The sequence below is a fragment of the Bos taurus genome, chromosome 5 (assembly GCF_002263795.3).
Source record: "Bos taurus isolate L1 Dominette 01449 registration number 42190680 breed Hereford chromosome 5, ARS-UCD2.0, whole genome shotgun sequence".
In the NCBI taxonomy this organism is placed as follows: domain Eukaryota; kingdom Metazoa; phylum Chordata; class Mammalia; order Artiodactyla; family Bovidae; genus Bos; species Bos taurus.
The window spans coordinates 56,848,979-56,874,438 of NC_037332.1; the positions used below are offsets into that span (position 1 = coordinate 56,848,979).

At 41.6% G+C, this 25,460-nt stretch overlaps 1 protein-coding gene across 10 annotated transcripts in view; it reads right to left on the minus strand.

The window, feature by feature from the left end:
* The window catches only part of RBMS2 (RNA binding motif single stranded interacting protein 2), a 78,207-nt gene that overhangs the window by 16,838 nt on the left and 35,909 nt on the right, over window positions 1-25,460 (minus strand). For all 10 annotated transcript variants that reach the window (XM_015471079.3, XM_059886245.1, XM_059886243.1 and 7 more), the window contains 4 exons: window positions 9,101-9,267; window positions 4,444-4,502; window positions 3,513-3,604; window positions 1,936-2,093 (listed from right to left, as the gene is read on the minus strand). In XM_015471079.3, coding sequence (XP_015326565.1) covers window positions 1,936-2,093; window positions 3,513-3,604; window positions 4,444-4,502; window positions 9,101-9,267 — 476 coding nt within the window. The remainder of the gene's footprint in view (window positions 1-1,935; window positions 2,094-3,512; window positions 3,605-4,443; window positions 4,503-9,100; window positions 9,268-25,460) is intronic.

The following is a 25,460-nucleotide window of genomic DNA, read 5'->3' on the forward strand; positions in this document are numbered from 1 at the left end:
AAAGTTTGATTACAAGCTTTAGAAATTCCCCTTTAGTTATACATGGGGTCACCAGCAGGTGGCGCCATCAAGATTGAGTAGGCTAGGGAAGAGGTCTTACTCCACGTTCCCAAGGTCTGAACCCTGCAGAGTAAAGCAGTGTTCTTGGACCAGAGAAGATATTAAAAAAGAAAAAAGGACTTTCAGATTACTTAGTCCAGGTCTTTTCAAACTTTTTAGAAAGGCATCAGAATCTCCTTTCAAGCAAAATCTTAAAATAAATAAAAGCCACTTCCTAGGCGGGCTAGGGAAAGCTGAAGCCCTACAACAGTGACACTAAGCTCCAAAGAAGGTGCCCTGGAAAACTCTACAGCTCGAGCAAACACCTTCGAAAGATGGTACCGATGATCCCACCTGCAGGGCAGCAGAGATGACACAGAGGTAAATAAGACTTTTGGACTCAGTGGGAGGGTGGGATGATTTCAGAAAAAAGCACTGAAACATTGGAGAAGGCGATGGCACCCCACTCCAGTACTCTTGCCTGGAAAATCCCATGGACAGAGGAGCCTGGTTGGCTATAGTCCATGGGGTCACTAAGAGTTGGACACGACTGAGCGATTTCACCTTCCCTTTTCACTTTCATGCACTGGAGAAGGAAATGGCAACCCACTCCAGTGTTCTTGCCTGGAGAATCCCAGGGACGGAGGAGCCTGGTGGGCTGCCGTCTATGGGGTCGCACAGAGTTGGACACGACTGAAGCGACTTAGCAGCAGTGGCAGCACTGAAACATACACATTACCATATGAAAACTAGGTGACCAGTGCTGGTTAGATGCATGAAGCAGGGCGCCCAAAGCCAGTGCTCTGGGACAACCTGGAGAGGATAGGGTGGGGACGGAGGTGGGAGGGGGGTTCAGGATGGGGGGGACACATGTATACCTATGGCTGATTCATGTTGATGTATGGCAAAAACCATCACAATACTGTAATTATCCTCCAATTAAAATAAATTAATTTTTTTTAAAAAAGAAAATCACTCATCTAAACCTCTGCTTCACAGGGTAACCAAGGCTCATAAAGGTCTGATATCACACGGGCAGTTAGTGGTAGAGCTGGATGGAGAATTTAAGGCTCTCAACAGATCTGGAAAGGTAGACCAGATCTTCCATCTAATCCTGCCTATCTTGAAGCCACAAGGGCAATGGCTCTCTTCTATCACCTACTCCTGAGACCTTGGGCAAATCACTTCATATTGAGAACTTTGGTTTTCTTTTCCATAAATAGAGAATTAATATTTATTTCAACAACATTATAAGGAACTATACTCCAACTTTTTTAATTAAAAAACTACATAAGTAAAAACTCAAACTGTATAGTTAAAATTGAATTTCATTTCATTTACTGTCAATAAAATTTATTTTAATAAAAAAAAATATATTTCATAGAGTAAATGAGATAAGACAGACAGAGGTTCGCTCAGTCATGTCTGACTCTTTGCAACTCCATAGACTGTAGCCTGACAGGCTCTTCCGTCCATGGAATTCTCCAAGCAATACTGGAATCGGTTGCCATTCCCTTCTCCAGGGGAGAAGGGATTGAACCTGGGTCTCCTGCATTGCAGGCAGATTCTGAGTCACCAGGGAAGCCCAAATGAGATAACAGGATGAGAAATACTCAGGAAACTAGAACAGGATACAGAATTATAATCTTTTATTCTGCTTAGTTCTAGATCAAAGGAACAAAGGCTAAAGTAACAGGAAATAGTGGCAAAAGCACAAAGATTTGAGAGCAAACAGTTTTTTGAGTATTGTGACCTATAATTAAGTGAACTTTTGATTGACTGTCAAGAATTTTTGGCCAGTATTTTGGTCCTGGGGGCAGGACACAGACTTTTTGATGACCTTCTGTGTGACATTCTTTATTAACGTCATCATCTGCCACTCTTGGCATCCCTCACCTGGCAAAGCCAACCCCTCTGCTGGTCCCACTGGTGTCTCGAAGGATTCTAGTGGAGATAACCTGGCCAAAGGGCTTCAGCATTCCCTCCAGTTCTTGCTCATCCATTGACAGCGGGAGGTTTGAGATGTACAAATTCGTGGGGTCCTGCTCCTGTTGCTATGGAAATAAAAGTGAAAAAATGAATTTCATATCTCTTAACCCTCTCCCACCCTTAGCCGTTATTTGCAAAATGACATTTCAGAAAAGAGAGAGGAAGAAGGGATAACTGAACAAAGAGAATCTTAGCAACTATTTGTAACACCTAGTCCCAATACCATGGGTTATGCATCATATATTGAGTCTAGGCCAAAAACCCCACAGATCTACTATTTCTAGCACTGTACGAGCCCGAGCCCGTAAGACAAGTCAGGGACGAAGTTCTGGGCTGTCGCTTTAAGAACCAGGCAGAGCAGTACTCCTCTCTCCCAGCCGGCAGCCTGTCCCAGAGGCTGGATTCTCCTGGACTGCCTCGCTTCCAGGGTTGGATTGTTTTGAGTAATCTCCCTTCCCCCTCTTCCGGCCACAGCAGACTCCTCTTAGTAGCAGGAATGTCTGTACACTCCCTGATGGAGGGCTAGCTGGAAGAAGAGAGAAGGGAAGTGCTGGGGGCTACACCAAGAGCCAGATGTACAGCACACGGGGTCACCCCAGAAGTTCCAGTCTCACAGGAAGTCTGAAGTCACTCCAATGTCAGAGGGGTTTTCTCCACAAAGAAGAGGTGGGAGAGCACCTCCAGGGGGCAGACTCTGTAAAATGGCAACAACTTCCCAGGGCGGTGCTGCTAAGAATTTAAGCAGTCACTCTGCCCCAGACAGCAGGTCAGCTGCAACCTTACTCCCTCTCCTGCCTTTCCTTTCAGGGCTTTCTTTTTCTTCAACCATTACAGGAAAGGATGGCTGGCAGGCAGGCCTGCTGCATCAGCCCCTCTCAGGTATTCACAATGACCTTAGAAAGGCAAGAGGGTAACTCCACCTAAGAGAAGAGGGAAAAGTCTCTAGCTTTCTAGTAGCCTAAATGACAGACGGGAGAAAGGAAGGGATAATTTCCTTTCTCTCTGTGGCGTCTATACCCCCAACACCCTACATATCACCCACCCCACCCCAGCCCGTTCCTACAGGGAACAGTGCTGGGAGGTGGAAAGCATTGTTCTGAACTTTGGAGTTGCACAACTGGCTTCTTCAGAGAATGCTGCAGAAATACCACGAGCTGTTTGGTAGGGAAGTGGGACGAGGGTGGAGATAGGGAAACAACTGGAGGAAGGGAAGACGCCTCTGGACCCTCTTGCCTGCTTATAATACTTGATAAGAGGAAGAGAGTTAACAGAGCTACCTGCCATGGGTTCTGAACACCACCTTCCTCTAGCAGCAGAGGCACTCAGTGGGGCCCTGGTTGAGACTAGATATAGTCAAAACGCACTGCAGAAAGCCCTTGCCCTTCAACCACGTGGCTCTTAAGTCCTCTGGACACCTTGGAGTCCTTCAATCTAACTACCTAACTACCACCTCTAGAGGAACAGACGTGGGGTAGTACCCTTACCTTTGCCATCTGCGCTTGTACACCACTGGCCTTCAGTGCTGTAACTGCTTTCTGTGCTGCTGAAGGACTGTCGAAGTCCACAAAGCCATAGCCTGGAACAGGGAAACAGAGTCACTGGGAGGCAGGAGGTGTAAGGGAGGTAGGAGACCCCGGCTTTTCAGGAAACAGAGGAAGAGTTTCGACCCACATAATAGAAGTGGCAGGGAGGAAGAGAGATTAAGAGGCTTCAGGTGGTTTTCCATGGGCTCCCCAAACCCTGTGAGATTTGGTCTACTTTATAGCTAAGAATGCCAAGGGCCATGAGGTCTTTGTGGTATCCTTGCCTTCCTCCCTCTCGCCTAAGAAAAACCCAAGGTTTCAACAACTAGGCTCCTCTAGTAACTCACGGCCCCCCTCTATTTCCAAAAGAACTCCCTCCTCTTTTCTAGTCACATCCCAGAAATGCTAGGCATGTAGGAAATACAGCCTCTCCACTGCAGATAGCCAGCCACCTGCTGTAAGAAGCCCCTCCTCACCCCAGCGTCCAGCCCCTTCCCTCTTTCCCTCTCCACCTAGAGCTGCTCAAAACCCCAACAAAATTAAGCTGCCCTATGTACACCAACACAAGACATTTACAGTGCTCTGCTAAGTAGAAATAGTCTCACGTGCTCGTATCTACCATCCAATCCAGGGGAGCATGACACAAAGGCGCGGTCAAAGGACTCAAAGGCGCTCTGTGCAGGATTCTAGCCTTGGGTCCCCCAAACAGCACTTTTAGCTCAAACTCTCTGGTCACCAAAGAATTTACATACCTACCTGACTTTCAAGCCTGAACCCCTGAGAGACGCCACCCTGGTAGTGGAAACCAGGGGCCTGAAGCAGGGAGGGATGGAGGCAAGCGAGGGCCTCACCTGCAGCTCTTCTCCACCAGCAGGAATAGCTGTACTCTCACCTTTGCACTTGTTTGTGGTCTTGTCCAGGATGGCCTTAGTGGAGACAATCTTGCCGTATCTAAGGGAGAAGAATATGCAAAGTGATAATCTGGGGGCAGGGGTTTAGACAAGGACAGAGACTGCGACATCTAGAGGAATCCATGCCCTGTCTTCACTCCCACTAGGAAAAACTGTCGTGCTCAATCCTTAGCAATAAGAACAAATGAATTTAAAATGTCACACTTCTCATATAAACCTATTCCCCAAAGGCATCTACAAGAAGTAAGGTAACTGTAGTCCCTACACTGTCAACGCATTTCTCTCTTCTCCCCCAAATAAGACTCAGATACCAGTTAGAAAGAGACTACTGTCTTTTTGGGGGGAAAGAAGCTTGGTGACATCCATTCATCAGTGTGCAAGGGCAGAGCTCTGGCAAGAATTCCCTGAAGACTAAAAGTAATCCTTGATATTACTTATCTTCCTTTGGACAAACAGCATTTCTCCCATGAAAATCTATTTCTCTTCTCTAATGTCCCACTCCTCACTCTTCGACTGGCCCCCTGACTGAAGGTCAACTTAAGCCAAACTGCATTTATTCAAATCCTGATTCTGCCACTTAGCTATGTGTGATCTTGGACAAGTCATTTAATCTTTCTGTGCCTCAGACTCACCATCTGTAAAATGGAGAAAAGATTGTTGGGAATATGAAATGAGATCATGAATACAAAGCACCAATGTCTACCAAAAAACACCTGAATACTGTTAATTGCTATTATTATAACATTATATCCAAAGGACCTCAACATTTAACCAAATGGCTCTCTTTTGGGCTTTAGTGTCTAAGACTTCTTTCTCTTTTCGGCTGTGCCATGTGGCTTATGGAATTTTAGTTCCCCAACTAGGGACTGATTCCAGGGCCCTGGCAGTGAGAATGCCAAGTCCTAATCACTGGACTGACAAGGAATTCCCTGATTTCTACCTGTCAAGATTTCAGTGTGTTAGGGAGTGGGACTGGGCATTAGATTAAATGCAATAGCTGTGTTAAGAAAATTACCCAAAACTTGATAAGGCAGAATAAGGATTTCACCTTCTTTCAATGTCACTCTGGAACATTGTTTACAAGGCCCATTCAAGGTATATTCTATTATCTAGAAGGATGTTTCTTTAGGTTGCTATTTATTACTGATGAGGCTCAGATTTTATGAAGATACATATTAACTTGTAGATTTTTATCTAGTAGAGATACAAGTAATTTTTGTCCATTAGAAAAGATAATCCCAAAGGTTACTGTTTTACTGTCCTAAAGGGTATGAAGCACTTTTCTCTGTAACCTAGTAATCTTATTTACTTTCTTCCTTCAGTACCTATCGATACTCAGTCTCTCAAATGCTCTTTGAACTCATTTTACCATTCTGCTAGTTCCCTCATTAATGAGTAAAGTAAATATTGGCATAGGCTCACCTATATTTGTAGGAGAGTTATATTCTTCAACCTTTTAAAATTATACTTTAGCCATGTGGGGTCCTGTGGAGTTCCCCAAACTTGTGAACAGTGGAGTACCACTGTTCCGGGATATATTAGAAGTGTTCTACTAGAAAGAAATCTCTACATTCTACTCCAGGAGGGTGAACCATATTAGAGAGACAGAAAAGAAAATCACTAACAAAGTCAGGAGTATAAAATTTAACTGGAAAACAGTTGGCAGGGACTGAATTACCTGAAACAAGGATTTTTTTCTACTTTTCCTCCCATTCCATCCCTAAAGAACAGATGATGATTGATGTAGTTGCTTTGCTCCTTGACAACCCCTGACTGTTCTAGTGGGGCTCTGTGACCCTCGGATTAGACAGAATAAGCCAAGTAGGGCCCTGGAGGCTAGAATAGATGTGATCCTAACCCTCTGGGCTGCATACTTGGATTCTTCCCCAAATTTAGGCAAGAGAAGGGATGAGGGAGACTGCGAGCTTGAGAACACACATGCTGCTATCTCCACCCAGGCCCTAGGGTGGGGCTCGCTGTGGTCTGAGCAGCCTGAGACTCTGAGCTCAGAGTTTCCACTGCAGCTGGCAACAGCTGGATCGTGCTGCTTCCTCCGTGGAAGGAGCCCTCCAAGAGAGAACCGGGAGTTCCAGTTCCAGACTCCACGCCTCTCTTTCCTGCCCACCAGGGCTTAGGATCCAGCGTACTTCCCCTACAACCTAGAGAGATAGCTGGGACAAAGGCAGGAAGTCCTTCTATGCATGGGAAACACCATTCACAGAGAGGTTTATCTCCCAGCTCACATGCCTGTGAGGGTTCCACCCACCTGCTCTTCTCAGCTTCCCTTTCGTCATAACTCATCTAGCACCTATTTTTTTTCTGCCGCACTCCTACGTATGGTCCCCTCCTGGGCTCCTTACTCCCATCCTATATGCTCCCATCCTTATTATTCTCATCCCTCAGACACAACAGAAGGTAAGGCAACTATCGGTAAGGACCAAATGAGCCTTAAAGTAGAGTAAAGCAGAACTGAGCTTTTCCTCTGTCTTGTGGAGTCACAGAATTGATTTTTGTAGCACACTATATTTAGTCCAAGAAACAAAGGATAGAGAAATCAAGGAACTAGATTGATACAGTACTCTCTTCCTTCATATGCTAAGTCACTTTAGTCATGTCCGACTCTTTGCAACCCCATGGACTGTAGCCTGCCAGGCTCCTCTGTCCATAGGGATTCTCCAGGCAAGAAGACTGGAGTGGGTTGCCATGCTCTCCTCCAGGGTATCTTCCCAACCCAGGGATCAAACCCACGTCTCTTATGTCTCCTAAAGATATTCTGGCCACTTTCTATTCCCTCAAAAAATTACTAGTCCTAGACTAAGTCCCCTAAGTTCATTTAAATATCTTTCTAACAAGGTAAGCTGAGGTAAAGGATCCAGTGTTATACACATATCCAGCCTTTAGAGACTGATTCTGTGCAGCCTGGTGCAAAGAGAATTCCAAAACCACAACTTCAGAAGACTAAGGGATTTACAGAGTACCTCTGAGGCCTCATACATTCTGGGGGAAGGATGTTCAGCCTCTCCAGGATTTGGGACAGCTGGCACACGCATATACTGTTATGGGAGTTTGTGTCAGTTTGACCACTTCAGAAAATTGTTTACTAGTATCTACAAAAGCTGAACAAATGTATACCTATAATTTAGCAATTTTACTCCTAGTAACATACATGTATATACACATGCAACAAAAGTCTTGCTCAAATTCACAGCAGCACTATTCATATCTATAACAGTCACATACTGGAAACCAACCCCATATCTAGCAACAGTAGAACAAGTAAATAAACTGTGCTATATTCCTATGATGGAATTCTAGAGAGCAAGAAGAATGGACAAAGTTTTGCTACAAGCAACAATGTAGATGCATTTCACAAACAACACTGAGAAAAAGAAACTAGACATAAAATGGTATGTGCTATATCATTATAAGAAGTTCAAACAAGCCACATTAATCATTCAGAGGTCAAACAGTAGATACCTTTGAGGGTAGGAGAGAGATTGTCACAGGGACGTGGGCTTCTGAAGAGCTGATAATGTTCCATTGATCTGCGTTACAAGGGACTCTTACAAGGATGTGTTCACTTTATGAAAATTCACTGTTCTGTAAGCACTTATGATTTGTACACTTTTCTGTATGCTTGTTATACTTCAACAGTTTTAAACAATGGTAAATTTAGGAACTTCCCTGGTGGCCCAGAAGTTAAGAATCCACCTTCCAATGCAGGTGACGTGGCTTTGATCCCTAGTAGGGGAACTAAGATCCCACATGCCTCACAGCAACTAAGCCTGAGTGCTGCAACCACTGAACCCACAGGCCACAACTAGAGAACCCGTGCTGCAACTAAAGACCCCGTGCGCTGCAATGAAGATCCTGCTTGCCGCAACTAAGACCTGGCACACCCAAATAAACAAACTCGAAATAAATTTCTCCTTCTCTGTTAGTACTCCCATCCTACCAGCCTCCAATCACTCCCCCATATAAATGATCTGAAACACATATTTTTCTGCTACATAGAATTGAGCTGGCATCTCTGCATGCGTGCAATTTTTCCGGCTTTCCTAACTGGGCTAATTCCATGGTAGTTATCTCTACCTCATGACTCAAGTCTATGCAAAAGGACCCCTAAGATCTTTAGGGAGTAAATACCAGTTGACAACTCTTTCTTCATATTCTTCTTTATCCACTAGCTTGAGGGCCCCTCTGGGTCCCTGGAAATATCTCTAGCAGCAGAAACTCTCCTAAGAGCATAATTCAATTTAGTCCCACTTTCTTCTATCCTCACTGCCAACTCTATCTTCTGATCAATATCTTCAGAGATATTGAGCATTTCTATTCAAGGTGTAAGGACAGAAATCTTTCCACTAAGACCATCAGCTCTGGATACATGCCGGAAACAAACTCATATGCTAACTAGGCTTTCCAAGTCAGCCTGATCTGGCTTTTTTCCGAGAAACACATGAAAGTTTTATATATTGGCAGTACATAGAATTTCTTTCAGAGGGGTTGCTGAGAAACCTTGTGAAAATAGGGGTAGAAGCAAAATAATACTGCATTTCAGGATAAGAGTATCTGGTAAGAAGCCAGCATCACCAAATCTGTACTGTCCCTGGAAACCTATCCACGTGTGCCCCAACTTACGACTGACACAACTTCACTAGGTCCTGGTCAGTAGTGCTTGGCTGCAATCCCCGGATGTAGAGGTTGGTCTTACTCAGCTGGTCATGTGCAGTGCTCCCACTGCTGCTGTTAGGGGTACTGCTGCTTGGACTAGGTGGTGCCATTTGCTGAGACAACGACACATATGGCTGCGGGGAGACACGAAGAGCAAAAGGTCAGAAAAATCACACACTTAGATGCTCAGGAGTGAGGAAGATCTTGGCCCTTGGAAAGAATGATTCCAAACCCGAACAGCAATGAAGTCATAGAAGAGTTTTTTAAAAAATGAAGAAAAAAAAAAAAAAACACCTAGAAGAATTCTTCTCTGAATAAGAAAATATTTAACTGTCCTTTCACGGAAAATGAGAGGTCAAAATATGTTTGCTAAAGGTTTAGAAAAAAGATACTTTGTGATAGAGAAGTGTTCTTTCTTACTATATAGATGCTGGAAATACAAGTGATGTATGCCTCTTAAGTAAACTGTGTAATGAGACAAGATTAATAAAAATCTAAGTTCTATTCAAAAATGACAGGGAGGAGCTAGTAATTTATCAAATCAAGAAGGTATAGAAACGCTGAACACAGATTATTCATATAGCTGTAGAACAGGAAAACTGCAAAATACTTGCAAGAGTTTGAAAATTATTATACACTTGGACAAATAAAATGAAATACTAATTATCGTGCCAGGTAGTAAAAAATGACATTTTTCACTCTGCTAATAGGGGTTTAGTCGTAAGTTCTTTACTTATTTAAACCTTTATTTTAAAGGTTTAAATATGAATGAATACTAAAGTATGGGTAAGGAAATCCAACATTTGGGATGAAACATCTGTAATCTTTCACTATTGATACCAGGACAGGCAACCTGACTCTGCTACGCTTTGGGGGTCCTTCTGTTAGAGAAAAACTACCAGGTTGACTAGAACATGGATTCATTCTTTCCAGGCATATTTTATATCCTAATGCTCTAATCAAGCTTCTAGCGTATACAAATATATGTTTCATAATACTCTAAATTTGCATTTGTTAGTTACTAAGTCATGTCCGACTCTTTTGCAATCCTATGGACTGTAGCCTGCCAGGCTTCTCTCTCCATGGGATTTTCCAGGCAAGAATACTGGAGTGGGCTGCCATTTCCTCCTCCAGCGGACCTTCCCAACCCCAGGGATCAAACCCTAGTCTCCTGCATTGCAGGCAGATTCTTTACTGTTGAGCCACTGAGGAAGCCCCCAAATTTGCATAACTACCTATAATGTGGTACACTTTACTATATCATACTCAAATTCCAGTTCTCCCTTGGCTTAAAGCACTTTACAGTACAAATCTATTTGGAATTACTTTCCTATAAAATGCCAGCTTCATCTCCAGGGTTTCCCCCACCTGCTTTTCTTTGGTGGCAGTGGCAGTAAGAGACTGGAGTGGTAACAAGAAAAAGAGATACATAAATATAAAAGAGGGGAAACCTTCCCCCAAATAATCTTAATGTAATATGTGCCTCTTATATTTCATGCCTCTGATCTTTAGAAAACTCTTAAAAATCTTTGCTCAGGCTAAATATGTTGAAGCAAGTATTTCCCTATTTCTGTCATTAAAAAATGTGCAAATACACATTTGTATCCACTTGCAAATACACTGTTCACTCCTTAGCTCCATACTACAGCGAAGAAGAAACTCAATACCACATTCTGGAATGGCCCAAAGACTCATGACCTACTGCACCTCCTGATATACCCTATCTATTTCCTATCCCTGTTCCCCTCTCTTTGCCAGCACTCATACTAGGATTTTCCATACAAAACAATCCACATGCTGGCAGAATATGAATTATGATTCCTCTGTGGTGGCAGTGACAGTCAGCAAGTGCAGGGCAAAGCATGTGTATTTTTTAAGCAATTTTCAGACAAGACAAAAACAGGGCAAATAAACCTAAAAGTCATACATCCAGTACTAGAAATGGCAGTACTTAAGAACAATGTTGAAATCGCCAGTAAATTAGTAGATATGTAATAATAATCAAATACTAGGTGTCAAGACCTCCCCCATTGTCACTACTATGGTAAGTGCACCGTCTGATTTAGAGGCAAGAAGATTATGACCTATATTCTAATCATGAGTGCTTCTGAGTTCAGAATAAGAAGATCACTGCTAGAGGTCATTTGCTAAGACATCCTTTCCTCTTAGCTCAGAAAGCCAAGCTGATGCTTCTAAATACAAGATTCTAGGGAACTCCCTGGAGGTCTAGCGATTAGGGCTCAGTGTTTTCACTGCTGGGGCTGGGTTCAATCTCTGGTTGGGGAACTAAGATCCTGCAAGCTGACGGTGTGCAGCACCCTCACGCCCCGGCAACCAACCAGGATGAGAGTCTGGGCCTGGGGATGACGGTGGTGCCGGCAGTACAGTGGCAGCAGAAGCAACTCTAGTAGCATTGTATCAGGTACCAAGCACAAGCCCATGAGATCACCCATCTCAGTCAGAGTTCATCTGTGCCCTTTCCCAATGTGAGAGAACATTCCTAAGAGGAACTATCAATGATACTAGGACTGTCCAAAGAAGAACCAAGGGTTACTGAGGAAAGAAAGAAATCGAAAACAAGTTACTGGTTTGCTACCATGGGTATAATCTTGGTTTTAACAGTAAGGTCTTAGGCATAATCTAAAAATATGACTTAGTCATTAATTTAAAAAAAAAAAAAAGGCCAGAAAAACTCCTAGGAAAAAAATGTAGTTCAGAAAAAAAATTTTTTTTTCTCTCTTGCTGTTCCCAAATAGCTTCTGAAACTGCTATGCAGGTTTGGCTCCAAAGAGAAAAAAGAAAAATACTCTCTTTTCAAGAGAATTTATGAAATAAAATTGAGCAAGCCTCTTAAGTAAAGCTTATTTGGCTTCCCAAAAGAAACTATTTGGAGAGAGAATACTAACTAAAGTAAACTAATGATCCACGTTTACCTATATATGTAAAAGAGAAAAGGGTGATACATATGAGAGTCCAGAGGACTGAGATATTTTTACTGGGGGTGGGAAGGGTAGGGTAGAACTGTCTTCTTTGTCTCCTCCTTGTCTGAAATAGTCCTCTGAGGCCACTGGTCCTCTGTCACGGCCTAAGCTAGAAAATGAAGAGCAAGATTTGAACTCTTTAAAGCAAGGACCCTCACATTTGGCCTAGGATCTTAAGACAACTGGGATGGTATTAAACTTGCCTTTAGAAATAAAGGGTGTAGCAAAGAAATATGTAAAGTTATTCCATAGAAGAGGGGAGGCATGAGCCATGTTATGAAGGAGATTTAATTCCGAAAGTGACTGGGAAACATTACTAAGTTTATTATAAGCTGAGAAATGACATGATATCATATATTTAAGAAAGTTGACACTGGCTGTATAATCCCAGCTGGTTCAGAGGGGTAGGAGATCAAAGGTAGTGAGACTAATTAGGAGACATTAGACACGAAGGGAGGTCAGGAAAAAAATAGAAGTTAAATTCAAACTTGCAGGGGTGGGCCTGTGCGGCGCGGGGCTGGAACCTGTGGGATATCCACGCGGCCTGAGCCATGGCTGACAGGGGCAAACACCTCAGGCCGGGATCTCCTGCAGCAGTGCCTGCACGCCGGGCTGCAAGTACGCCAGGCCGAGTGGGTGGAGGTTCAGAGAGGATTAGTGATCTAGTGTGCTTTTTCAAGGGCGCTGATAAAGAACTTCTTCCCAAAATGTTTAATACACTGTTAAACTTGAAATTAAGTGAAACAGAAAATGGCAAGCACGTCTCTATACTGGATCTACCTGGCAACATTCTTATCATCCTCAAGCCACCGCTGGTGGGAGAGAGAAAGGAAGAAGCATGCAGCATCACTGTAACTCTGGAAAAGAAGAGGGGTTAGAACTTGATTCCCATTTGTGAATCTCTGTAAAAAGAATCAGCTGCTAATAGCAAGTGTGCTGAAGCTGGGGTTGTGGCGGACATGGCACTTACGGCAACAGGCAGGCGTTACTGTACACACACCTAACTGAGTTTTGAAGTTTCTACAGTCGTAATTAGATTCCCTAGCCCCTTCTTCTTGAGCACACTAATCTGAAGCATTTTTAGTTAAGAAAATCCTGGGTCCCATCCATAACTCTGCAGCCTCCTAATTGGATGAGCTTGCCAGTCACCTAAACTCTGGATCTCAGTCACCTTCCATCCCACTTTCCTCTACACTGACACTCAAAAATTCCTTCTCTTCACTTTATGGTCACTGATAAGAACATGGAAATATTCCTAGAGAGCTGTATTTAAGCATTTTGCAATGAATCATTTTGTACAATCAAGAAAAATATATTTCTTATGCCCTCAAATGTATGTAGTATGTAATAAAAATAACTGTGTTAAAACTAGGTAAAACCCAGCACAAACCAATTACAATTTTGTAAAATGTTTTAATATTTCATATTTCCATATTTTGAATGAAAGAATATGCAATTTACTATTCCTTCTAATACTATGAAAATGTAATGCAGAAATACTGTACATTTTAATATTACTTTCCAAGGATATCCAAGTGCTTTAAATTATTTTAAGAATCTTTAGTTGATATAGGAACAGGGAATGGGGGACTAAAAGTTGTTTTGTTTAATATTCTGGGTTAATATTCTGTTTCTCAGTTTTTTACCAAGAGTGTATGTCACATTATCTGTCTTTCGTTTTTAAAAGTTACTGTTTCATTAAACTAGTGTTCATAAATGGAATTACTTGGAAAAAAATTCAAACTTGCAGAATTTGAAGTGATCTGCTTGATGCATATATGTGAATGCTTTTAGAATAAATACTGGTTAATTTTATTCATTTAATAAACATTTAAATACCTTAGAAATACTACACAGGGAAGGCCTGAAAATCGTAGTCGTTAAGTGTTGGAGAGACTTAAAATTTGATTTTTTAGCTAAAAGTGAACACAGCACCTTAGAGATGCAGGCTTACGGAGTAGGTATTAATGCTTTTAGAAAGTTCTAATATTGCACTAATTCCTGGGAAATGGAATAAATTCAGTTGCGATCCCTAAAGATGGGAGACAATCTCAGGGCAGGGACTTTATGGCTTTGGATCTTCCCAGTGAAACTCAGATACCTATGGGCAACGGGTTACCAAGGCAAAATAGAGAACACTGGCTGGACTGCAAAGGTGAACTGACGGAATGCAAATGCCAGAGAACAGCAAATTTAAGGTTGGCAGGAGACCAGAATCTCTCAGTAAAACGTGTGTGGGAACACCAGCATGGGAAGGACTTGGTTGCTTCCAAGAGAGACCACTCCCCTTGCAGAGTGAATGGCCACACGTGGGAGCTGAAAGAAGGCAGAGAAGGGAGGACAAATGAGCTAATGGATACAGAGTACTGAATACAGGGCTAGGCACACAGCAAGCACAAACTCAGTTACAGTTATGCTTTTAGAAGTTGGAATTGTTTTAAAAAATGAAGTTGTTCTATAATTAAAGGATAAAATCCTTCCTTTCAGAATATAGATAACTCACCCAAATTGAGCTATTATCTGTCTTCAGAGACTTGATGCTTCCCCTAGCAGTTCTTAAGGATCCAGGAAAACTCTGGAGAGATGTTTTTATGGAAAGCGCATGAAGACATATGAGGTTAGGAGGCAGGCAGTGAGTGGGTCCTAACCATCTTGAGAACTACCTCTCTCTGACCACCTTGATAGTTACTTATGTCTAGATTATAAAACAATTCCTTCTGTTTTGTTCTTCTTTTACTAAGCCTGAGACCTTTAAGATAAAATATTGAAAAGACTTTAATTTCTTAAAGACTGGTGGGATTAAAGATTGGTGGGGTGGTATTTAAAGGATGATTAGAGAACTATGTTGTAAAAATATCCTGTAAGAATCTCTGGGGCATGATAATCTGGGGAAGGGCTTATAGCATGGGGATAAAGAAATATATAACTCCTTCATCTTCATCCAGAAAAAGAAAAAGCAAACTCCCCTCTTCCTGTAGCAGGAACTTTATGTTTCCTGTCTTGCTGAGTTACAGGAAACCAGGAGACAAGAGTGTGTCTTCCTTCTGCTCTCTTGCAAGAGATCACAATGGTAGCAGAGATTCAAAGCCTACTTCCCAATCACTAAGTTTTCATCAGATCTTTAAGAGAATGATCCACTCAGATGAGTTACTTGCTAATTAAAATCTAATGCAAGTAAAACACTGTCTTTATTCTGAAAATAAGGTTCTCAGATCAACTGTTCACTTTGCCTGGTTTAAGAAAATTCACAAACCCTGTATCCATTCATTTGCTATCAAAGTCATCCCCATCCTGAGCCCTTAACTTTATTATCACCAGAGCCAGAGAAAACTCCACCCCAAGTCTAGTGCCCAGCTAAGTTCCAGGCACAGAATATATGCATGGATATTTACTAAAAGGAGTAAAACAAATTTAGGGGGTTTGCTAATAGTAACTGTGTATCACCTTAATAAGATAAGTCTCACAGATACAAAATTCAGTGGCCTGACATCAAAATTCCTATTACAATATGGATATTGATGTTCCACAAGACAAGTTTCTGGAACCAGTGGTCTCTGGGACATGTAACACATCTGATCATTTTTATCTAAAAATACATTATTTCCTGAGTTCTCTCATTTCTCCTAATAAAGTCCACTTTCCCTACAAAGTATCAATCTTCCTAATATTCACTCATGAGGCCCTTTGCATTATTTGAATCATTCAATAAATATATGAATGCCGAATATGTGTAAGCTCTGCTTGATGCAGTGGGGACTCACAGGTGAATAAGTGTATAAGTGAAATATTTCATAATAAATTTAAACACATACCCATAAGAAGCCATTGGGATTCCCTGGTGGCTCAGAGGTTAAAGGGTCTGCCTACAATGCAGGAGACCTGAGTTCGATCCCTGGGTCGGGAAGATGCCCTGGAGAAGAAAATGGCAACCCACTCCACTATTTTTACCTGGAAAATCCCATGGACAGAGGAGCCTGGAAGGCTACAGTCCATAGGGTCACAAAGAGTCAGACACGAGTGAGTGACTTCACTTTCACAAGAAGCCACTAAGTAATTCACAAACCAGAGCATACAGCCTAGATAACTAGCAGAACAAAATGTGTGTGCTTTTTATGGGGATCCAAGAAAAATGGTATGAGAACATGAAAGAAAAAACAATTCCTGAGGGAAAAGTTTCTCAAAGAAAATGTTTTGGGTTTTACCTTGAAAAATGAGTAGGAGGGTAAACTTTTAAAAGGGAGCCATAGGGAAAATCAAACCAAAATCATAATGAGATACAACTTCATATCCACTAGAATGGCTATAATAAAAAGATTATGGCTTTAATCAAAAGTAACTTTGATGGCTACAATAAAAAATAACAAGTGTTGGTGAGGCTGTGAAGAAACTGGAACCCTTGTACACTACCGGTGGGGATGTAAAATGATGCAGCTGCTCTGGAAGACAGTTTGGCCATTCCTAAAATAATTAAACACAGAGTTATCACATGACTCATCAATTCCATTCCTACGTATGTACCCAAGAGAACTGAAAACATGTGTCCAACACAAAACCTGTACAAGAATTTCGTAGCAGCATCATCATAGCCCAAAGTGAACACAAATGTCTATCAACTGATAAATGGGTGAATAAAATGTGGTACATCCACATATGAGCCTATTAGTCATTAAGAAGGAAAGAAATACAGATACATGCTATGATGTGAACCTTGAAAACATGCTAAGTGAAAGAAGGCAATCACAAAATACCACCAATTATATGATTCCATTTATATGAAGTGTGTAGAACAGATAGTCTTTAGAAACAGAAAGTAGATGAGTGATTACCTATGGCTAGGAGAGGGCGATAATGAAAGCACTGGGAAGTGATGGCCGTGTGAGTGAGGTTTCTTTGGGGGGTTGGTACCGAAAATGCCCTAAAAGTATGGTAATGGATGAATGATTCTGCAAATATACAAAAAGCCACTGAATTGTACCATTTAAATGGGTGAATTGCACACCATGGGAATTTTATCTCAACAAAGCTGTTATAAAAATTTCACAGAGAGACGTCCCCAGTGGTCCAGTGGTTAAGAATCTGCCTGCCAATGCAGGGGACACGAGTTCGATCCCGTCTGGTAAGATCCCACATGCCTTGAAGCAGCTAAGCCCGTGCACTCGAGCCTGTACGCTGGAGTCTGGGAGCCACAACTACTGAAAGCCCACACTCCACAACAAGAGAACCCACTGCAATGAGAAGCCTGCGCACCGCACCTGGAGAGCAGCCCCTGCTCACCACAACCAGAGAAAGCCCATGCACAGCAACAAAGTTCCAGCACAGTCAAACAAAGAAGTGAATAATTAAAAAAAAAATTTCATAGAGATGGGTGGAGAGGAGAGGACATTCCAACCACTGAAAACATCCTACAGGCTAGCATGACCTAGCACAGGACTCAGCTTAAGTTGGCATCACCCTACTTCATTTACAGGTAGAGAAGTCTTAAAATTAACATACTTTATTGAAATTCAAGTAAAAATATGAATTAGACATTATATCATATCAGAACAAAAAAGGAGTATTTTCAATAATCCTTCCTTCTGGAAAAAAAGAAAACAGTAACATTAAAAACAAAATGAGGGGCTTCCCTGTTGGCTCAGTGGCAGAGAATCCACTTGACAATGCAGGAGACACAGGTTCGATCCCTGATTCAGGAGGACCCCAAATGCCAAGAAGCAACTAAGGCTGTGCACCACAACTACTGAGCCTGTGCTCCAGAGCCCAGGAGCCACAGCTGCTGAGGCCACATGCTGCAACTAACAAGCCCATTGGCCCTAGAGACCGTGCCGGTGCCCCTCAACAAGAGAGGCCAAACTACGAGAAGCCCGTGCAGAACAACTAGAGGGTAGCCCCTGGCCGCCACATCGAGAGAAAGCCCTTGCAGCAACGAAGAACCAGCACAGCCAAAAATGAATAAATAAAATTATCAAAAGACAATAACAACAGAAAGGTTGCTCTGCAACATGCAGAGCCTAAGCCAGAGAACCCACACCACAGATCTGCGCAACATACCTGGTCTTAAAACATGACTCTCAGCACTTCCACTACTTCCTCTCAGCTCAAGTAAGCCTGACACCTCCAGCTCATCTCTTCCCCACTTCTCTTTCACGGCTCTTACCGCTATAACAGTAATCTGTTTTCCACATTCCTTTAATGCCAGGGGGAGTTACTCACATTCATACCAGGTGATACTCAAACGAGATCTTAGGTATAAAATCGACATTTTCAAACCCTAAGTCAAAATAACTAAAGAATCCTCAGTTAATAAAACAATCAAACTTATTGCCCAGAGATCCATCCATTCGCCCTTCCAGATCTGCCTGCCACTCCTGTCCACCTTGCTTTGTGGCTAGGAAGCTGACCATAAAGAGTGTATGAACAGGCTCCCTTGTCCTGTGGATTCCAGTTGGGTTTGGTGAACCAGATACACACCAGCAGGATATCAAAGGGCAGGAGGAGGAGGAGATCAGAATATTTCTTTTCCTAGCTCCTTCCCCTGCCAGAATACCATGATTTGACTGCATACTGCTACTGGCGCCCAAAGTTCTCTCCATACAGCTACTCTTAGATTCTGGCAATCTCCCTCAGTTCCTTCCCCCTTTAGATCTAGAGTAACACAGGCTCTGTAATTGCTGGCCATAGGGTACTCTGCTCGCTCTCACTGGTTTCCCTAAGTCTCTTTGTAAATAGTCCCTTTATTACATCTTTCTCAAATTATTCTGCTTGGGTATGCCATCTGTTTCCTTTTGGGACCCTGAATGATGAACAAACCATTCTACCTTAAAGACTCAGGTGCAAGGGGATACGTACGTACTCAGAAACTCTTAAGAAAAACTCTGCTTTCAAGACGGAAAAAGAACCTCCTCACTCCTCTAGGCACATGATGCAGAATTTTGTACTATATCTTTTTGTCTGACAATTAAACAGTATCTTAAGTCCTATAACATTTATGATTTCATTTGCTCTTCCCAACAACTCTGTGAAGTAGAGCAGGGAATATGTTATTAGTTTCCTTCTAAAACTTAGAAACTGAGTCTTAATTTTATTTCAACATTCCCTTTGGTATGTCACTTCACTTTTTATTAAGCAGAACCAAGTAATGGAAACCCTAAGACTGACAGTATCCAAACCGGTGCAGAGAGCTGAGTAAAACAGTTCTTACATGACCCTACCTCCTTTCGTCTCCCTTCTGGGAAGAGGACAGTTCTAAGTTCCCTGGGAATAGGTAATGTCGAGTCCAAAGTAGAACATTTAAGAAACAGAGCATTTGAACTGTGACCCAAATAAGTTAAGAGTAAAACCTACATAAGACTGGTGCTTACATAGACTGACCAGAGCAAGAGCCCTCAACTGAAATATGTGGACAGTTCTATGGGGGCACAGCCCTTTCTGGCAGCAAAAGCCCATGCCTGTATCCCAAGGAATAACTAACTGTGCCATCAGTGTGTAGGTACATGTCAGTGCGGCAACATCTCATATGAACCAGGAAACACAGACAAAAAGTTTCATTTCCAGGACAGGAAAATGAGCTTTGAAGGTTAAGCAGCTTGTCTGAACATGACAACCAACTGCTTAGGCAGAACATGGCTGGGACACAACTGAGTCCCCATGGAGTGTGACTCTGCATAACAAAATCCCTCCACTATTCAGCCTAGCTAGTGGGTCAGCTGTTCAGGAGGAGATATGGCCGAAGAAGGAACTACAAAGTGGAAAAGGGTAACAGAGCTTGCAGAGAGGTGTATGTGGCTCTCTTCCACAAAACGGTTGCCTTAGAGAAGATGAAGGAAAAGATAATGTCTGCCTAGAGTTTATTCTGTCCTCCCTTGTCTTTTATCCTATTTTCATCACTTGACACAATTTCATTTTGGTAAGACGTACAGAGATCACAAACCCTTAGAAGTTAGGAAACACCAGCATCCTCTTCTTCACCCTTATACTACCCACAGAAAGAATTCTTAGATTGGTAGATTAAGGTTCTGGTTTCATCAAGGCCTAAAATCTCAAAGTCATGAAAATATTCTGTTCCTGTGGTCATTAGAGAAATATTTTTGTTTCACCAAACAATAAATACTGGCAACACTACACATTTGAAGGAAGTAGCCTAGCCCGAGAATATGAAAGGTATACGTGCCTAGTCTATCTTCAGATCAAAATAAAACGTATATATGCAACCACCTAGCCCCCCATGAACTATATCAAGTTTAATCTTTATCTATGCTTATTTTTAAAAATCACAAAGGACTTTGGAAATAATTTTTCAAAGTTTGATATAATATACATAGAACTATCTCTAGAAAGATACACAAGCAGCAGTTAATAATGATGGCCACTAGAAAGACAAACTAGGTATATGGAGGATGGATTGAAAACAGACTTTTTATTTGTTTCCTTTATACTTGTTTGAATCTTTTATAACAAGTCCATACATTTATTATCTATTTAAAAACAAAGTCTCTTAAAGTCTGACATACTTTTTTTTAAAAAACTAGGGTAGAATGTTAAAACACTTGAGTCCACACAGCCTGACCACTGGACCCACACTCTCATAGTTTCTAACATACCTTGAATCTCAAAAAAGACAGTGATCTGAGTAGAACTCGTCCTCAGGAAAGTGTTAACCTAGTTTATCCAATTCATGGTTTAAATCACAATTGGGAATGAGGCAGAAGTTGGAGGTAAGGGGTGGAAGTAAAGACTGGTTGCCAAAGTAAGAACTGAAAACCAAAAGCCAATTATAAACAAAGGGATAAGGTCTCCAAAAGAAGAAGAGAAACTTCTGTAAGTTCTATCTAGTTCCTGGATAGTAATGTGGAGGTTCTGTAAGAATTTTTGTAAGATCTAGTACCCATATCCACGTACAGACTTTATTTACAGAATAGCCACAGTATGCTTAATCCATTAACAATATAGAAAAAGGGGAAATCCCTATTCTTTTAGGGTGATTTACTAAAACAAAACAGCTATTTTCCTCTCTCCTTATTACAAAATAGTTTTGATAGAACTTACAGAGCAGAATCTCAGGTTCCTGCTTACTTTTGTTATCCTTTAGAGGTGAAACTGAAAGAAAATTTAGAATGAGAATAACAGACTTATAGTTTAGAGGCAATCCTCTACTGCCCCTCACTTCTTCTCTTTTTCTAGTCTCCATCTTCTCTTATCTTACTCCTCTCCATTCTTCTTCCATTTTTTTTCCCTTCCTCTGTATCTTTGCTTAGGCTTACTCCTGACAGTTGCATTCAGTGGTGTCCTTAATTAACAACTAGCCGGTTATTAATACAATATCAGCATTCCTCTTCTTCACCCTTGTACTACCCATGATCCCACTACTAGGCATATACCCTGAGGAAGCCAACACTGAAAAAGACACAAGTACCCCTATGTTCACTGCAACACTATTTACAATATGGAAGCAAGCTAGATGTCTATCTACAGATGAATGGATAAAGAAGCTGTTGTGTATACATGCAATGGAATATTACTCAGCCATAAAAAGGAATGCATTTGAGTCAGTTCTGATGAGGTGGATGAACCTAGACCCTATTATACAGAATGAAGTATCTCAGAAAGAAAAACAAATATCATATACTAACACATATATGTGGAATCTAGAAAGATGGTACTGATGAAATTATTTGCAGGGGAACAATGGAGACACGACACAAAGAACAGACTTATGGACATGAGGGTGGGAGAGGGAGGGAGGAAAGAGTGGAAAAGTATGGAGAGAGTAACGTGGAAACAAATATTACCATATGAAAGATAGACAGCCAATGGGAATTTGCTGTACGACTCAGGGAACTCAAACTGGGGCTCTGTAACAACCTAGAGGGGTGGTATGGGGAGGGAGGAGGAAAGGAGGGTCAAGAAAGAGGGGACATATGTATACCTATGGCTGATTCATGTTGATGTTTGGCAGAAACCGACACCATACTGTAAAGCAATTATCCTTCCATTTAAAATAAATAAAAAAAATTTAAAAATCATCAAAAATTCTACTAGATTAGGGATTTCCCTGGTAGTCCAGTGATTCAGAATCTGCCTTGCAATGCAGGAGACATGGTTCGATCCCTGGCTGGGGAACTAATATTTCACATGCCGTGGGACAACTAAGCCTTTGAACCTTAAGACCGTGCTTTGTAACAAGAGAAGAAACCATAATGAGAAGCCTGCATGCTACAACAAAGCAGCTTCTGCTCCTCACGACTAGAGAAAGCCTGTGTGCAGCAATGAAGACCCAATGGAGCCCAAGACAAACAAATACACAGTGTTTAAAAAGTCTACTAGATTTAAGCACTGGTCTGGTACGTGAAAACGGAACTAAACTGAGGAATCTGATCAGCACCCTCACTGGGGGATCACTTACTGCCCACTGCACTGTGCCCTTCCATGTGAATAGACAGACATCAGCACACCATCCCTGGTGGGCAGGCAGCTCCACTCTGGGGGTACAGTTGCCTGAAGGGAGCATGCATTCAGCTTTGCTACCTTACACACTGGTGAGGTTTCACACGGGTTGCCTCACAAGGGAGGACCATAGCTTTCTGTTTGGTTTGGTTCTGATCACTGCTTGCACCTAGGTGGAAAAATCTGCCTAATTCTGGCAGTATTAGAAAATTCACTGGCCCACAGATAGGAGGTACCATCTTGAATATCAGTTTTATCAGTAATAAAGGTGTTGGTTTTATTTCCATTTGTCAAACGTTTTTCTTATTTCTCAACTGGAGTGGAGAAGAAGGATGCTTCAAACTGAAACTCTCAAACCCCACCAGTCTTTAAGGGTTAGGCAAGTATTTGATAGCTGAAGTGGAGGCCCAGGTACAATGTTAGCATGCCTAGCCATACCAATCTACAAATTCTGTAAATGTAAAATAATGGTTTAGTATTAATTAAATTTGGAACAACAAAGAAAATAATTTTCATTTGTAATGTAAGATCTTTATGTTACAAATAAGAAAAAAAAATAAGATTCAGTTTTGATATAAGCACTCAATTATTTCACTATTCAGTTAGCAATTGAGTAAGGAATGAATCAACGTTCACTAAACGTTTCCTCAAAAAGTGTTATTTCTTGTCTATAGAGCCCATTAACTAGCAGAAAGTAGTTAAAACACAGGCTCAAAAATTAAAAGACTGAGGTTTAATTCTACTATTGCCATGTGTGAGCTGTGTGACTTTGGTAAGTTGCTTAACCTTACCTGCAAAATGCAGACAGTAACAGCAACTGTATAATATGATTAGTGTGAGAATTAAAATACATACAAATAAAATATGCAATGCCAAAGAATGTTCAAACTACTGCACAATTGCACTCATTTCACATGCAGCAAGGTCATGCTCAAAATCCTTCAAGCTAGGCTTCAACAGTATGTGAACCAAGAACTTCCAGATGTACAAGCTGGACATAGAAAAGGCAGAGGAACCAGAGATCAAATTGCCAACATCTGCTGGACCTTAGAGAAAACAAGGGAATTCCAGAAAAACATCTACTTCTGCTTCATTGACTATGCTAAAGCCTTTGACTATGTGGACCACAAAAAACTGTGGAAAATTCTTAAAGAGAAGGGAATATCAGACCACCTTATCTGCCTCCTGAGAAACCTGTATGCAGGTCAAAAGGCAATACTTAGAATTCCACAACAAACTGGTTCAAAATTGAGAAGAGAGTACATCAAGGCTGTATACTGTCACCCTGCTTATTCAAGTTATATGCAGAGTACATCATGCGAAATGCCAGGCTGGATAAAGCCAAGCTGGAATCAAGATTACTGGGATAAATATCAATAACCTCAGATACTGATATGAAGTAACACCTCAGATGACACCATTCTAATGGCAGAAAGCAAAGAGGAACTAAAGAGCCTCTTGATGAAACTGAAAGAGGACAGTGGAAAAAGCTGGCTTAAAACCCAACATTCAAAAAACTAAGATCATGGCATCTGGTCCCATCACTTCATGACAAACAGATGGAGAAAAAATGGAAACAGTGACAGACTTCATTTTCTTGGGCCCCAAAATCACTGCAGACAGGGACTGCAGCCATGAAATTAAAAGACACTTGCTCCTTGGAAGAAAAGCTGTGACAAACCTAGACAGTGTATTAAAAAGCAGAGACATCACTTTGCCAACAAAGGTCCATCTAGTCAAAGCTATGGTTTTTCCAGTAGTCATGTATGCATATGAGAGTTGGACTATAAAGAAGGCTGAGTGCCAAAAAATTGATGCTTTCAAACTGTGGTGTTGGAGACGACTCAAGAGTCTCATGGACTGCAAGGAGATCAAACCAGTCAATCCTAAAGGAAATCGACCCCGAATATTCATTAGAAGGACTGATGGTGAAGCTGACACTCCAATACTCTGGCCACCTGATGCGAAGAGCCGACTCATTAGAAAAGGCCCTGATGCTGAGAAAGATAGAAGGCAGGAGGAGAAGGGGACGACAGAGAACAAGATGGTTGGATGCCATTACCAACTCAATGGACATGAGTTTGAGCAAGCTCTGGGAGATGCTGAAGGACAGGGAAGCCTGGCGTGCTGCAGTCCATGGGGTCACAAAGAGCCACAACTGAGAGACTGAACAACAGAAGCTCTCATAGTGCTTGAAATATGAAAGGAGCTCACATCCATTCATTCAACGAATACTTAATGCCCACTTTAGAGTACCAGGCACTATGTCAGGTACCAAGAGCAAAACCCTGACTTAAAGATGATCTAGAGACAAAGATGTGAGATGGTCTTGGTCCTAACGGAATTCAGCATATAGCAGAGATACAGCCATTAATCAAATAATCGCAAAGTAACTGTATAATTACCGAGTGTGATAAATGGGCTGGGAAAAAAAAAGATCAGAAGGCTGTGACCTACTTTAGTTATTATAGTTGGAAAGGTGACATTTAAGTGAGACTTCAAGGATAAGCAGAAACCAGTCATTCAGAGAATGAAATAAAAGATCATTCCAGAAAGAAGAACGCGCAAAAGACACAAAGTGAGATTTTCAACTGAATCTGAAAGAAACAGAAGGCCAGTGACACTTGTGTGTAGAAGGATGAAGGTGTAGGTACAAATTTTCAGGCTGTCTTAAACTGTCTGGATTTCATTCAACCCTACAGACAGTGAATAATTTTATGTAAGAGAGAAGTTATAAGATCTGATCTAGGTTTTCAAAATACTACTCTGGCTACTATGGAAAGAATAAACAAGAGTAAGCCAGGAGTTGAAGTGGCAAGCTCAATTAGGAGGTCACTGTAATAGTCCAAACCAGAGACAATATAGCCTATAATTGGAGAGATGGCTATAAAGATGGACAGTTAGCT